At 42.6% G+C, this 16,567-nt stretch overlaps 1 protein-coding gene across 1 annotated transcript in view; it reads left to right on the forward strand.

Annotated features, from left to right (window-relative positions):
- Positions 1-16,567, forward strand: part of SPTLC2 (serine palmitoyltransferase, long chain base subunit 2) — a 126,074-nt gene that overhangs the window by 76,973 nt on the left and 32,534 nt on the right. Inside the window, exons 7-9 of the mRNA XM_011949490.1 lie at positions 1,478-1,583; positions 3,383-3,602; positions 6,683-6,809. Coding sequence (XP_011804880.1) covers positions 1,478-1,583; positions 3,383-3,602; positions 6,683-6,809 — 453 coding nt within the window. The remainder of the gene's footprint in view (positions 1-1,477; positions 1,584-3,382; positions 3,603-6,682; positions 6,810-16,567) is intronic.

A 16,567-nucleotide genomic window follows, 5' to 3' on the forward strand; every position in this document is an offset into this window, starting at 1 on the left:
AAAAAAAACGGAAGCTTTGAGTCAGGACATAATTTACTTCTGTAGGGTACATGTGCTGAATCTTGATTAGGTCATATGCAGATTTTTTTCTTAAAAATTACTGAATGCGTAAGCACAATCACAACTGTAGGCTATCTTATTTGTGTTTGTGTTCTGTGTTTTTATTACTTTATTTCTTTTTCTGTCAAAATTGTTTTCTGCAAAGAGCAAAATCATGTGCTTTTATAACCCCTTCCTCCAGTGACAAGCAATACAGAATACAAAATCAGATTTTATGGTGGGGCCAGGCTTGGTGACTCATGCCTGTAATCCCAGCACTTTGAGGGGCTGAGGCGGGCGGATCACCTGAGGTCAGGAGTTCAAGACCAACCTGGCCAACATGGTGAAACCCCATCTCTACAAAAATACAAAAATTAGCCTGGCATGATGGCGGGTGCTGGTAATCCCAGCTACTTGGGAGGCTGAGGCAGGCGAATCACTTGAACCTTGGAGGTGGAAGCTTCAGTGAGCCGAGATCACACCATTTTACTCCAGCTTGGATGACAGAGGGAGATTCCATCTCAAAAAAAAAAGAAAGATTTTATGATAGGATGTCTCCCATCCCTATTAAGTATTCCCCAGACTTAATGTTGCTTAAATTTTGGGGAGTGTTTTTTAAGGACTTCATTTCAGGGCAGGTAGTTTAAGTATGAAATCTGTAGTGTGGCAACAATGATCTTCAAAGCATTTGTCTTTAACAGGGAAATTGTGATCATCATTAATGGCAGTAGCAGCCAAGTTGTTTCCAGGCCCATTAACCACCATGAGAACCAACAGAGCCACAAGAACTTGGTTGTTAATAGACAACTGATGAAGTCAAACATGGAACAATTTCAACCAATTGTCAGGCTTGCTTAACACACAAACTTAAACATGCCCCAGACAGGTGTATTTTTAACCCAGTACCAAAACAGAGCTCTTTAACAAGCATTTATTGAGTATGTCCTAGGTGAAAGGAAATGGAGCATACACTCTGAAATTTTTTTACCCCTTGCATTTGTTTTTTTAGGAGGTATATGTATCTGTGATGGTTTATTCACACTGTCTCGCTCTTTTTTACGCATTTATTTCCGAATGACTCACTAGGATTAGAGATACAGTTTGATTCTATATTTTTCGATAAACAGAGAAGCTAACTTAATGGCAGGGTACTTAACATGAGACACTGGTCATTTCATAAGCAAGCTAACGAACTGAATCAACCACCACAGTCCTTCAGTCAAGTTTCAATGGTTTTGAACATTTGTTACGTTTTGGATTTCAATTCAAGGTGGCAATAATTCACCTATTTTGCTCTGCTTTTTTCTGCCCAACTCTAATTATGTCCTTTGCTATCTGAGGCATACTTTCCAAATGAGAAATATATCTCTGCATTTCCAGAATAAAGTTAGGAAAGAGGAAGATGTGGTATGACTCTGTTCTTTTTTGTGTGTCGTAGATATGCAAAGCCTAGAGAAGCTATTGAAAGATGCCATTGTTTATGGTCAGCCTCGGACACGAAGGCCCTGGAAGAAAATTCTCATCCTTGTGGAAGGAATATATAGGTAATCCTACTTTATTATTCTTACCTTTGTGACTTGGCCCCATGAAGTCATAGAATTTTTTAACTGAAGGCAACATTTGTCTGTCCCCCTCTGGAAACTAAGGAGACGGTGTTTATAAATCGCTAAAATACCTGGAAACAGAGTCAGGGTTAGAACAGAAGTCTTTTTGTCTGGTTCTTCATTATTCTTTCCGTTATACTACATGGTCACCAAATTCCCTTTCTATCTGGGTCTTTTATTTTTCTAGTTTGTAGAGGGAACTTACACGTAAGGGCAAGAGTTGGAATATATATTTTAATATGTCAAAACAAATTATACATCATTTAATTTTAATAAATATTTTGTTTTAGGCTGAGTGCAGTGGCTCACGCCTGTAATCCCAACACTTTGGGAGGCCAAAGTGGGAGGTCGCTTGAGGCTAGGAGTTTGAGACCAGCTTGGGCAACATAGTGAGAGCCTATCTCTATAAAAAATAAATAAAAATTAAAAAGAAATATTTTATTTTGGTTAACATTTACAGCTTTTGCACGTATTTTTACCACCTAATTTTTTTTGTTCTTTTGTGTCATTCTCATTACCTGTGCAATGTGGTGCAAAGTCTCATGTTGCCTGTAATTACAAGCTTTAGAAGAATCTGCTGTGATCTTAATTCTTTTTGTTGTGAATTAAGATCGCTTGTGTTTGGTGCTGTCTTTTGTTTTTTGGTGGTTTTGGTGGGCTTTTTTTTTTTTTTTTTTTTTTTTGAGGCGGAGTCTGGCTCTGTCGCCCAGGCTGGAGTGCAGTAGCTGGATCTCAGCTCACTGCAAGCTCCGCCTCCCGGGTTTACGCCATTCTCCTGCCTCAGCCTCCTGAGTAGCTGAGACTACAGGTGCCCGCCACCACGCCTGGCTAGTTTTTTGTATTTTTTAGTAGAGACAGGGTTTCACCGTATTAGCCAGGATGGTCTCGATCTCCTGACCTAGTGATCCGCCCGTCTCGGCCTCCCAAAGTGGGCTTTTTTTTAAGATAGAATCTCGCTCTGTCGCCCAGGTTGGAGTGCAGTGGCATGATCTCGGCTCACTGCAACCTCCGCCTCCTGGTTCTCCTGCCTCAGCCTCCCTAGTAGCTGGGATTGCAGGTGTGTGCCATCATGCCAGCTGATTTTTGTATTTTTAGTGGAGACGGGGTTTCGCTGTGTTGGCCAGGCTGGTCTCGAACTCCTGACCTCAAGTGATCTGCCTACCTCAGCCCCTACAAAGTGCTGGGATTACAGGTGTGAACCACCATGCCCAGCCAGTGCTCATTTTTAAAGTCCAGTTTTCTTTCCCCTAGTCTTTTGCCTTACCATGACTTCCTCTGACTTTGTCAGTTTAAACCACAGATACAGTCGTTAGACCATTTAAAACCCAATAAACTCAGCCGGGCATGTTGGCTTATGCCTGTAACCCCCAGAACTTTGGGAGGCCAAGGCGGTGTATCACTTGAGGCTAGGAGTTCGAGACTAGCCTGGGAAACATGGTGAAACCCTATCTCTACTAAAAATACAAACATTAGCTGGGCGTGGTGGTGGCAGGCACCTGTAGTCCCAGCTACTTGGGAGGCTGAGGCACAAGAATCGCTCGAACCCAGGAGTCAGGGATTGTAGTAAGCCGAGATTACACCACTGCACTCCAGCTTGGACAACGGAGCAAAACTCTGTCTCAAGAAAAAAAAAAAAAAAAGCAGTAAACTCAATAATAACGAAGTGCCAAACTCCTCATTTTGATTTAAAAAGTCTCAGTGTACATGCGTATATATATATTTTTTTCATGTTTTGCCAGCATGGAGGGATCTATTGTTCGTCTTCCTGAAGTGATTGCCCTCAAGAAGAAGTACAAGGCATACTTGTATCTGGATGAGGCTCACAGCATTGGCGCCTTGGGCCCCACAGGCCGGGGTGTGGTGGACTACTTTGGCCTGGATCCTGAGGATGTGGATGTTATGATGGGAACATTCACAAAGAGTTTTGGTGCTTCTGGAGGATATATTGGAGGCAAGAAGGTAAACGAGCCGTGAGAATGAGCGATTAGAGATAAAATCACTGGCAACTAGATTTGGTACCTCAGGCCTAGCAGATGGGGCCCTGAACTGGGATGTCCCCAAATTTGCCTATGGTTTAGGCTCTAATACCAGTGAGTGACTCTGATGTCTCCTCACTGAACTAAAGGCTGGTTCTGTTCATTGTTTGTTGTTTTCTTATTTGAGCTTCTTTCTAAGCTACATGCTGATCTGAGATATAGAATACCCTCTTGTGTGAAAGAACACACAGTGGTGCTCCCTGCCCGCCCCAGCCTTCTGTTGGGTTTGCATTGTGCTCACAGTTTCAAAAACAGTGGGGTTGTCATGGGAGCGCATGGGAATAGCAGGTCACCTTGCTCTTGGACACAAACCTATCATGAGTGAACATGGAGACAGGAAGGAAAAAAGTTGTGCCAGCTGTGGGGTACTACAAAGCATTGTATTTTCAATTTTTAAACGACGTAATTGCCTTTTCTGGGTCTTTGTAGTCAGAAAAAAATCATATGGTGAATTTTGATGTAGGTAAGAATCTGTGGTGTGGTGGAAGTGGTCAGCCATAAGGACAGAGGCCTGGGTCTGAATGTTTCTGTGCTTACTTTGTTAGACCTCAGGGAAAACATTTAACCTCCCAGTTTCCTTGTCAGTAAAATAGAGGTAAATATGCCTAGCTTGTAAGATTGTAGTAAGGGTTTAAAAAGTAATATATGTCCATGCTACAATGTGGGTGCACCTTAAAAATATTATGGTAAGTGAAAAAAGTTAGTCACAAAAAGTCACATATTGCATGTTTTAAAATATGTGATATCTAGAATAAGCATAGAAACAGAAAGTAGATTAGTAGTTGCCGGAGGCGGAGGGGATGGGGAAATGGAAAGCGAATGCTATTGGGTATGAGGTTTCCTTTCAGGGTTATGGAAATGTTCTAAAATTAGTAGTAAAAGTGGCACAACTCTGGATATACTAAAACCCACTGAATTGTACTTTAAAACGGTGAATTCTGTGGTGTGTGGCTTATATCTCAGGGAAGCTGTTATTTTTGAATACTGCAGTGTTAGGGAAAAAATAACGTATGTGTGTCAGGTGTTTGTATATGGCACAGAGGAAGTGCTCATAAATGTTCTTAATTTTGCTTCAAAACTCAATATTGGGAGTCTTAAAGAATGTTTATGCTGGGCACAGTGGCTCACACCTGTAATCCCAGCACTTTGAGAGGCTGAAGTGGGAGGATTACTTGAGCCCAGGAGTTCAAGACCAGCCTGGGCAACATAGTGGGACTTCATCTCTACAAAAAAGTAAAAAAATGAGCTGGGTGTGGTGGCACAGGCCTGTAGTCCCAAGTACGGGGCAGGCTGAGATGAGAGGATTGCTTGAGCCTGGGAGATCAAGGGTGCAGTGAGCCGTGCGTATTTATACCACTGCATTCCAGCCTGGGCAACAGAAAAAGACCCTATTTCAGTTAAAAATTTAACAATTGATTGTCTTTTAGAGAGAGCTCATTTTCAGTGACTTTTAATCATTTTTTTTTTTTTTTTTGAGACCAAGCCTCACTCCATTGCCAGGCCGGAGTTCAGTGGCACAATCTTGATTCACTGCAACCTCCGCCTCCCAGGATCAAGCGATTCTCCTGCCTCAGCCTCCCAAGTAGCTGGGACTACAGGCGCGTGCCACCACGCCCAGCTAATTTTTTGTATTTTTAGTAGAGACGGTTTCACCGCCGTGTTGGCCAGGGTGGTCTCGATCTCTTGACCTCGTGATCTGCCTGCCTCGGCCTTCCAAAGTGCTGGGATTACAGGCGTGAGCCACTGCGCCCGGCCAGGTTTGATAGATTTTTTATCTCAAATTTTCCTTTTTGTTAATGAGACCAGGCTCACTTTGGAGAGTTTGTTGTTTTTTAGTAAGCTTTGTGACTGTGAACCAAAGGATGGAAAAATAATACTCTGGGAGATCATTTAGGTACAATATATTTGTGCTTTTGGTTTTTTAAGTACAATTTTTAATGTTTTTGAGATAAAACTGTTTTGTATCCAAATTTGTGTCTCCCTAATTTGTTCTGGTACATAAGCTTCTTGTACGTACATTTTAAAGATTTGGTGAAATTAAAAGATATCAGAGAATAGGGATATACAATTAATTTTTTTTTAAGTCCTTGTAAATGACAGAGTTTTACTTTATTCGGTGAGATGTCATTGGCATTTTAATGAAAGACCTTATAAATTTCTATTTTATTTCACATTTGTATCATTTTATACATTTCTGCATATCTGGAGGAAGTTCTAATGCTCTTAAAGTTGATGTTAGAGAACTGTTACTTAGGGTTGGAAGGATGGGCTTTACAGGCACAGAGAGAGCTGCAGATGACATTTTCTATGATACTTGGAATTTAATCATTATATGAAAACAATCCAAACACCAATCAGCAATCCAAACAAAGGCTGTTTAACTCAGCCTTGTTCATTTATTTTTAACTTTTTTTTTTTTTTAAGATGGAGCCTCACTCTGTCCCCCAGGCTGGAGTGCAATGGCGCCATCTCAGCTCACTGCAACCTCTGCCTCCTGGGTTCAAGTGATTTTCCTGCCTCAACCTCCTGAGTAGCTGGGATTATAGGTGCCCGCCTGTATGCACAGCTGATTTTTGTATTTTTAGTAGAGATGGGGTTTCACCATGTTGTTCAGGCCAGTCTTGAACTCCTGACCTCAGGAGATCCACCCACCTTGGCCTCCCAAAGTGCTGGGATTACAGGCATGAGCCACCATGCCCGGCCATATTTCTAACTTTAAATGATACATTCTCCAAATTTAGAGGGATTGTTTTAAAACTATTTTTTTTCCTATGTTGTTGCATGTTTAAAAAACAAAACCAAACCTAAGAACTTTGCCATGTTTCTGACCCAGTTGTTGCCAGCAGTATGCTTCGACCATGTTGGTTGACCTTGCATCTCAGATTAGTGTCCCTGTTCCAGTGCCATTGAAACGAGAGTCCTCTAGAACTTAGAAGGAAAGCACTGACATTGCCAGTGAATGCAAGAATTGTCTCTATTTATCTGCCTCTGTGAACTTCCCAGGAGCTGATAGACTACCTGCGCACACATTCTCATAGTGCAGTGTATGCCACGTCATTGTCACCTCCTGTGGTGGAGCAGATCATCACCTCCATGAAATGCATCATGGGGCAGGATGGCACCAGCCTTGGTAAGTCTTTCTTGAAACATTGCATAAGTCCACCTAGCAGCCAAACGTGCTGTTTTTCTTGGGCTTTTTTCCTAAAATAAATAGTCAGGTTTACTGATAGGCAGAGCTGGCTGGTGTGTGGTTTCCGTGGACACTTTTTTTTTGTTGAGACCGAGTCTTGCTCTGTCACCCAGGCTGGAGTGCAGTAGCGCGATCTCGGCTCACTGCAAGCTCTGCCTTCCGGGTTCATGCTGTTCTTCTGCCTCAGCCTCCCGAGTAGCTGGGACTACAGGTGCCCGCCACCTCGCCCGGCTAATGTTTTGTAATTTTAATAGAGATGGGGTTTCACCGTGTTAACCAAGATGGTCTCGATCTCCTGACTTCATAATCCGCCCACCTCGGCCTCTCAAAGTGCTGGGATTACAGGCATGAGCCACCGTGCCCAGCCTCCATGGACACTTTTTTAGTGTGTTTGATACATATGCCATGAGAATGACCCTGGCTCACTTCCTGTGGAATTTTCTTGTTTATAGATGGGAGGCTTTACTCTTACTATCCTACATACCCTCTTAACTCAGAGGTAATATGCCTTTGGGGTTTTCTTGAATTGCGTAATTTTATGTGATGATGTAATTCACTGTTAGTGATGTTTCATTAACAGCATGGTTTAGAGCTGCTGTTTTCATAAATTAGTATTCCTGATTTAATGCCTTTATAAAGAGTTTCTAATTTCATATATGGGAGATAATAAATGACATCCTGAATCTGTTTATTTTGTCTTTGATGGGATTTGTAGTCCCAACTAGATGCCTTGATTTAAACATGCTACTGTGAACAATAAAGTGCAGTGTTCACTTTCTGACATTTGACTTTTATTCTGCAACACCAGAGGGCAGTATTGACTGCAGAACAGTGATTCTAAAAGGGGAGCAACTGGGTGTCTGTTTTTACTTTAAAAAATATTTTCATTGCATGTATAAGACAATAATTTCACTTGTTGCTTTTTTAATGCTTATAAAGTCAGTTTGGCATTTGTAAAAGATTTCACATTATCAGCCATGAGCTCTCCACTCTACAGTTATGTAATACTTCATTGTAAGATTGATTTGGCTTGCATCGAATAAAGTGGCACGTCTGATTTTGATTGGTCTAAGACTGTTTTCTTTGTGGTTTTTTTTGTTTTTGTTTTTGTTTTTGTTTGTTTGTTTGTTTTTGTTTTTGTTTTTGAGACAGAGTCTTGCTCTGTCTCCCGGGCTGGAGTATAGTGGTGCGATCTCAGCTCACGGCAACCTCCACTTCCCAGGTTCACATGATTCTCGTGTTTTAGCCTCCCGAGTAGCTGGGAACACAGGAGTCTGCCATCACACCTGGCCATTTTTTTGGTATTTTTTGTAGAGATAGGGTTTCACCATGTTGCCCAGGCTGTTCTTAAACCCCTGGGCTCAAGCAATCTGCCTGCCTTGGCCTTCCAAAGTGTTGAGATTACAGGTGTGAGCCACCATGCCCAGCTGACTGTTTTCTTTTTTTTTTTTTGAGACGGAGTTTTGCTCTTGTTGCTCAGGCTGGAGTGCAATGGTGTGATCTCGGCTCACCACAATCTCTGCCTCCCAGGTTCAAGCAATTCTCCTGCCTCAGCCTTCCCTAGTAGCTGGGATTACAGGCGTGTGCCACCATGCCCGGCTGATTTTGTATGTTTAGTAGAGACCGAGTTTCTCCATGTTGATCAGGCTGGTCTCAAACTGCCGACCTCAGGTGACCCACCTGCCTCAACCTCCCAAAGTGCTGGGATTACAGGCGTGAGCCACCGCCCCCAGTCGACTGTTTTCTTAAATCAGAATTTTACCTTAACATTTTTTCTGATCTGTGCTAGATCCTTGTTATCTCTAATGAGAGACTTCTGGAAATAGTGAAATGTGATCATTTTCAGTTTTGCAAATTAATTCCTTGAAGAAGTCGTCTTATTAATGTTGCAAACACATTGTGGAGCCTGTGAGTAGCTCCCTGTTAATAACAGCTATAACTGTATCTGCTGTCCTTCTGATGTGGTGTTAGTGGAAACAGTGTGTGTGAATCTGAGAGACAGACATATATACACACATATGTATACATATAGCTATCATTTCTCTAGGTACTTCACATAGGCACACTTACCTTAACTGATTCAGCACACAGGTTTAGGTGACTAAGAAATGGCTAAGAGCCATCAAAGTTAACATTGGATAATTTATTTGCCCTGTTCTAGAACATGGATCTGTGTGACACATTACCCCCAGATAAATGACTTACCTGTACTAAATGATAAAATCTGGGCTGTGTTGGTAGTGAGAAAATGAAACATGGTGATTATATATAGACTTTGGATCAGCACTCGTTTTCTAGTTTTTGCCTCTAGCCACCCCCCAAGCTTAGTGGTGTGACACAACAGCCATCTGATTATGCTCACAGGTGCCACAGGTCAGGAATTCGGTCAGGGCACAGCAGGGATGACCTGTCTTTGCTCCGTTGTCTGGGGCTGGCCTGGAAGACTCAAGTGTCTGGAAAGACTGAGATGGCTGGTGGTTGGGATCACCTGGAGGCTTCTCCACTCGTCACCTGGGCTGGAGTGACTTGGAGCCAGACTCAGCTGAGGCTGTTGACCAGAGCACCTTCATGCATGTATCTTTTCCATGTGGCTTAGGCTCCTCATAACATCGTGACTGGGTACCCAGAAAGAACACTTCAGAGAGCAAGCATTCCAAAGAACCTGGCAGAAACCGCATGACCTTTTCTGACCTGTTGTTAGCAAACAGGTCACTAAGGCCATCCCAGATTGAAGGGGTGGGGAACTAGATTCCACCTCCCCAGTAGAGGCATGTCAAAGAATTTGTAGCCTTTGTTGTTGTTGTTGTTTTTGAGATAGAGTCTCATAAAAGGGGGAAGTACCATGCTCTTTTAAACAACCAGATCTTGGGAGAACTCTGAGCGAGAACTCACTCATTACCCAAGAATGGCAGCAAGGCCTTCATGAGGGATCTTCCCCATGATCCACACACACACCTCCCACCAGGCCCCACCTCCGTCGCTGGGGATCACATTCCATCCTGAGATGTGGAGAGGACAAACATCCAGACCATGTCAGTGAATGTGTTACTTTTGTCATGAAAACTTTGTTATTGTTGGATTCCAGAGTACATTAAGCACCTGGTATTGAAAGTAAGGCTTAAACACATGCATAGACAGTACGTGGTTGCTTATTGTTAAATGTTTTCATCTTTTTGTGTGAAGAAATGTTGCTCTTTGGTGAGAGTACAGAGCCTTCGGAAAAGCTGCAGCATGCAAGGGAAGGTGAGATCCAGTTTCCATGCGACTTTATGAGGGGAGATTCCTTTCCCCTTCCTCCCAACTTTTTCCACATTTCCCCTCCAGTTTCCATCCTTTTCCCAAGGAAGAACAGGACATATGACTGGGTTGACCGATATTGCAAGGCAACTTTACTAGGATTCCAGGTGAGATAATAATGAATGGGAATTGTGCTGCCAGGTTGCCTATACCTGGAGTAGGAATACTGAGTTAGCACAGGCCAGGGAGTAGAAAAAATGAGGCCTAGGAAATTCTGGTAAATTCCACTAGACATTTGAAATTCTGACTTTTACTTTACACATCACTAATCCATGTCCACTAACGGAAATTTAGCTGTAATATCTACATATGAATCAAGGCAAAATGTTTGACCAAATCAACTAAAATTTTGCTTTTCCATGTTCCAGAGCTGTGCTTTGATGTATTTTATTTCTGTCCAAAGGTGTAGTTAATAATAACATGCATAGCACCCAGCTTAGTGTGTGACATCTAGGATCCTTTCAGTAAATTTATTGAATGACTGAATGAATGCACGCATGATTGGAAATACCAGAAAATCAGTGGCTTCTTCAAGCACTTTATTGTAATGTTGCTTGAATAGTTGAATGTTAAGCCAGAATGACCAAATTATGGAACCAAATTAACTAGATAGGTACATTTTAATAGATAAATTTTTAAATAACGTCAGAACACTTTATAGAGTTTTATACTTCTTTGTTTTGAAAGGAACTGGGCCCATGCAGGCAGCTACTGATACAGGAGAAAAAAGACTACCCTGAGCAGATTGAGGTTTAATTAAAACCAGGTTTGGCTCATTTGAATTAATTCCAGTAATAGACTTGTTAATGAAGTGTTAAATGATCACCTTGAGAATACCAGGGAACTGTCAAAAACTAAGAGAACTGAGATACTTAAAAAAGACATTCCAGGACAGTGCGGTGGCACATGCCTGGAGTCCCAGCTACTCAGGAGGCTGAGGCGGGAGGATCGCTTGAGCCCAAGAGTCCTGGGCTATAGCACGCTCTGCCAGAGACACGTCTGCACCAAGTTCAGCCATCAATATGATGACCTCCCGAAAGTAGAGTACCACCAGGTTGCCTGAGGAGGGGTGAATTGGCCCAGATTGGAAATGGAACAGGTTAAAACTTCCCCTGCTGATCAGTAGGGGGATTACGCCTGTAAATGGCCACTGCACTCCAGCCTGGGCAACATAGTGAGACCTTGTCTCTTTGGGGAGAAAAAAAAAAAAGACTTTCCAGGATTCCCATGCAGAAGGGTTAGAAGTGTTGAAAAAACGCAGCCTTTCCAGGTGGGGGTCATAGAGACTTCCCTGCCTGTCTTCGGGGCTGACAGCTTTTAACTCTCCCATCGAGCACCATGCTTCCTGAGCCTAGGAAGTTTTGGGTATTGACTTTCTTCTTTGTCGTGCTTTAAAGTAATTTATTTCACTATTAGAAATTCATTGGAACGAAAATTAAGTTTTCTGGTAAGCACAGTTTTGTTCTTACCCACAGTACAGTTTAGCAGTTTATCTGATGCCGCAAATCAGACTCGATTCCTCCTGTTTTGTGACTTTCTGCCTAGAATGCTGTTGTTTGGAAAAAAAAACCAAAAAACTTGTTTTAGCCTGGCGCAATGGCTCACACCTGTAATCCCAGTACTTTGGGAGGCCAAGGCGGGCGGATCACCTGAGGTCGAGAGTTCAAGACCAGCCTGACCAACATGGAGAAACCCCATCTCTACTAAAAATACAATAATTAGCCGGGCGTGGTGGCGCATGCCTGTAATCCCAGCTACTCAAGAGGCTGAGGCGGGAGAATCGCTTGAACCCAGGAGGTTGCGGTGAGCTGATGTGCCACTGCACTCCAGCCTGGGCAATAAGAGCCAAACTCCATCTCAAAAAAAAAAAAATGTGTCACTATTTGTTAAACATTTATCAAGCAACTACTATACATAGTGGTAGATATGCCTCGTGGGAGATGCAGAGTTGAACAATAGTTGTTCTCTGCCTTTGAAAAAACAGTCCAGTAGTAGGGGTAAGAGTCCTGGGAAGAACCAGTCTCAGAGCTACAGATAAATTCTTCCTTTGTTCAGCTTGTCTTTTCTCAGTTTCCTCCTCCATTCCCTTCTACAGCCTCCTCCTTCACTCACTCCCACTCCCCTAAAACCTTCAGCTTCCTTAAAACCAGCTAATTTTTTGAAGCAAACTCATATTTTAGGTTTCTTGTATAATAAGTTTCTGTATAAATGAAATTTTTCTGTGGATGCTGTCACTCTAGTAAATTATCAGCAATCAAAGAAAAAGAAAAGATTTTCCTTTTGTGAAGTAGCTTCTTCATTATTGAGCACAAAAGGCCTTTTAACCAATGGCCTAAGCCTTCTGAAATCAGCAAGCAGTATGACCAGTTTACAGGCGGAGAAGTTTGGGCTCACGTATGGAACACGTTTCCCCAATATCTTGTCTCCGACTAGAATGTAGCTTTTCTGACTGCATCTGCTGCTTCTGAGGTTGCATAAAGATAGTTAGCATTTTATTAAAATAGACTATTTTATAATCTGTTTCTAATTTTTGCTAATTTTCCAAATCTGCTAATTTTCCAAAGTTTAATTGTGAGTAATCAGCCCAAAACATGAAAGCCCTTTTGGGCAGTTTGCCTCCGGGTTTTCTCTCCATGGATCAGAAATCGATTCTGAATACTCAAGAGCTTTTGCAACATGGTGTGTCTGTTTTTTCCTCCACTGCTGTCTCTTTCTTCCAGATCCAAAGGCTATTAAAAGTTTATTGCAACAAGAGCATTCTCTCCTTTTGTGTCTTGTTTCAGAATTAGTTTGAAGCTAGCTATTAGGATGCCCAGCATCTATTGTTTGTTGAAGAATAATTCTAACTTTCTAAACCTTCACATGATTGGAATTGCTTTTCTCCCCCCAGAATTATGTCTGAGGGCTTTATTTTTCATCAGATAGACTTGATCCTAGCTGTTCCCCAACTTTATAGCAGGTACTTAATATGTATAAACAAGTGACCTAATAGATGGAATCTGCTCTCAGTAAGAACCTAATACCCCGCCAGGCGCGATGGCTCACGCTGTAATCCCAGCACCTTGGGAAGCTGAGGCGGGTGGATCACCTGAGGTCAGGAATTTGAGACCAGCCTGACTAACATGGCGAAACCCCGTCTCTACTAAAAATACAAAAAAATTTAGCCAGACATGGTGGTGCATACCTGTAATCCTAGCTACTTGGGAGGCTGATGCAGGAGACTGGCTTGAACCTGGGAGTTGGAGATTGCAGTGAGCCAAGATCATGCCATTGCACTGCAGCCTGGGAGAAAAGAGCGAAACTCCATCTCAAAAGAAAAGAAAAGAGCCTGATACCCTTCTAAGAGCTTGCCAGATTTGAAAGCTTTCCAAAAAGGAGTTGATTTTTTTTTAATTGTCACCTATGGTTTTTCTAATTATCTAAATATTTTATTTGTATCTATCTCCCTGCTGTCTACTTTGGCAGTAGAGTGAGGTGTTAAAGAAAAAATTATTCCTGGCACTTGTGAAACATAATAAGGCATACTTCCTTCAAGGGGGCCATGATAATAAGCATAGGGACCATTGTAATGGGGTCTTCCAGTGGGGGAGAGAGGGTGGGCTGCAGTCTGACTCCAATAAGCACAGGTGAGAATTTACAGCCAGGGAACAGGGTGTGAGTGAGTGGATAGAAAAATACTCAGACGAAACATCAGGGTAAGGGGGACGGTTGCCTTCAGCATTCTTGTTGAAGGTAGGTCAGGGTGATAAGATACCAGGGGTAGTCATATAGGGGATTTTCTCTAATCTAACTTGGAAGGATTATTGCTCAAACTAGATTCTACAAGAATGGAGAAGGAGGCCCAAGGTCTCCTTCTGATAAGGAGCCGTTACCAGAAAGGGCTCCAAGAGGAGCCTGACTCAAGTTTGGTCAAAGGAGAGAGTCTTTGTCAGAGGTTCAGAAGGACCTCATTAACATGAACTCTTTGAAGCCCTGGTTCTCAAACTTTGTCCATGGACCACCTGCATCAGAGGTACTTTTAGTACAGTGGTTCGTACCTTGCTTACACATAGGAAAGCTTAAAAAAATAATGCCAATGTTGGCCGGGCGCGGTGGCTCAAGCCTGTAATCCCAGCACTTTGGGAGGCCGAGACGGGCGGATCACGAGGTCAGGAGATCGAGACCATCCTGGCTAACACGGTGAAACCCCGTCTCTACTAAAAATACAAAAACTAGCCGGGCGAGGTGGCGGGTGCCTGTAGTCCCAGCTACTCGGGAGGCTGAGGCAGGAGAATGGCGTAAACCCAGGAGGCGGAGCTTGCAGTGAGCTGAGATCCGGCCACTGCACTCCAGTCCGGGCAACAGAGCGAGACTCTGCCTCAAAAAAAAAAAAAAAAAAAAAAAAAAATGCCAATGTTAGAGACCTTCTGCAAACCCATTGAATATCTCAAGGTGAGGCCTCCCTGCCATGGCATGGTATTATTTAAAAACACCTCGGATGCTTCTAATGTAAGGCCCCAGTTCAAAACCATTGCTGCTTGTTAAAAATGCAGATTCTAGTTTGTTCCACCCACACTACTGAGTCTTGGTGGATGAGGCCCTAGAATATGCATTGAAAAGAAAACTTTAGGCTGGATGTGTTAATCCTAACATTTTGGGATGTAATCCTAACATTTTGGGAGGCTGAAGCTGTAGGATCACTTGAGGTCAGGAGTTTGAGACCAGTCTGGGTGACATAGTGTGAGACTCTGTCTCTACAAAAAATTCTAAAAATTAGCCAAGCATAGTGGTGCATGTCTGGAATCATAGCTACTTGGGAGGCCAAGGTGGGGGGATTGCACAAGCCCAGCAATGATCACGCCACTGCATTCCAGCTTGGATGAGAGAGGGAAACCCTATCTCTAGAAGAAAAAAAAGAAGATTGTCTTTTTGACAACTCTTTTTTTTCTTTTGTTTACCTCAGAGAGAACCAAAGCAACTCTACTGATTGATGGTAATTAAAAAAGGAAAATAAATTAGAAGTCAAGATATAAATGAGGGAAATGTTTGGCTTGTAAGACAGGCATTTGGTAGCAGAGCTAAGTTGCTGGTTGTTTCTGGAACTCTAAATGCCTGGGATGCTGACACTCCCTTCCAAACAACTGATGATCCTTGCTGATTGAATCAGTGACCAGTTAGGTGCAGGAAGAAAACAGAACTAAGGATTCAGAGATCTGTGGTCATGGTTCCTAAGGCTAGTTGGAATATAACTAACAAAATAATTACTTTGTTTTACTTTTTTTTTGGCTACTTGTATTTTTATATCCTATTAATCCTCAAATTCTTTAGTACATAACCTACAAATGGCCCTGCCCACTATAAAGTTGTTAAAATGTTTAGTATTAATTGTTTTGTGAAACTCTAATTGTCTTATTGTCTTGCCTTCTACCTCTAAAACTGTTCATTTAAATCCAAGCCAAGCCTTTACCAGAGATTACGTTTATTTGCTAGCTGTCTTCATCTGTGAGTAGATACATTACTACAGTGTTCACATTCCTTATCTCTTTGTCTCAGAGTAGCCTGTGATATGTTCCGGCCCCAACAGAGGACAGTAGAATAGTCTATTTATTAAGACTTTCTGAGGCCAAGATGGGCAGATCACTTGAGATCAAGAGTTGGAGACCAGCCTGGCCAACATAGTGAAACCCCGTTTCTACTAAAAATACAAAAATTAGCCGGCCGTGGTGGCACACGCCTGTAATCCCAGCTACTCAGGCGGCTGAGGCAGGAAAATCACTTGAACCCGGGAGGTGGAGGTTGCAGTGAGCCGAGATCGTGCCACTGCACTCCAGCTCGGGCGACAGAATGGGACTTGGTTTCAAAAACAAACAAACAAAAGACTTTCTGTCCTGCCTGTGGGTTGGCACCTGTTAAAACTGAGTTCCTTGATCTTTCACAGGCACTTGGTCTCTTTTCTGCCTTTTATTGAGGGCGCTCTGTTTCTGGCTGTGCATTAGCAACCGTTCTTTTAAACTTCTGATTATATTGAGCCAGCAGCTTTAAGCTTGGCCCCTGCTGCTTGTCGTACATCCTGTGGCAGTCCTCAGGAAATCCCAGTTTTTGGCATTGAAATGAATTAAAGGATTAAGCCACAAGAGGGTGGGGGTGATAAACCGTGCTTTTGAGAGGAATTTACTGTGCAGTACTTGTTGTTAGCAAAAGCAGTTCTAGTTCTTATAGGGAGATAGGAAACCAGGGGCTGCTTTAGAACAGTATCCCTAGGATATGAAGAGGTAGATCTGTCAGCTTTGATGTTCTTTAGCTTGATAGTGGCCCCGGCTGAGCACTTTGATATTTGTCGCCAGTCTAGCAAAATAGGGGTTGTGTCTTGGAGTTGGTAACCCTAGTTCCCATTATTTTGCTTCAGTGTTAGAAAATTACTG

Source organism: Colobus angolensis, unplaced genomic scaffold (genome assembly GCF_000951035.1).
Source record: "Colobus angolensis palliatus isolate OR3802 unplaced genomic scaffold, Cang.pa_1.0 Scaffold3, whole genome shotgun sequence".
In the NCBI taxonomy this organism is placed as follows: domain Eukaryota; kingdom Metazoa; phylum Chordata; class Mammalia; order Primates; family Cercopithecidae; genus Colobus; species Colobus angolensis.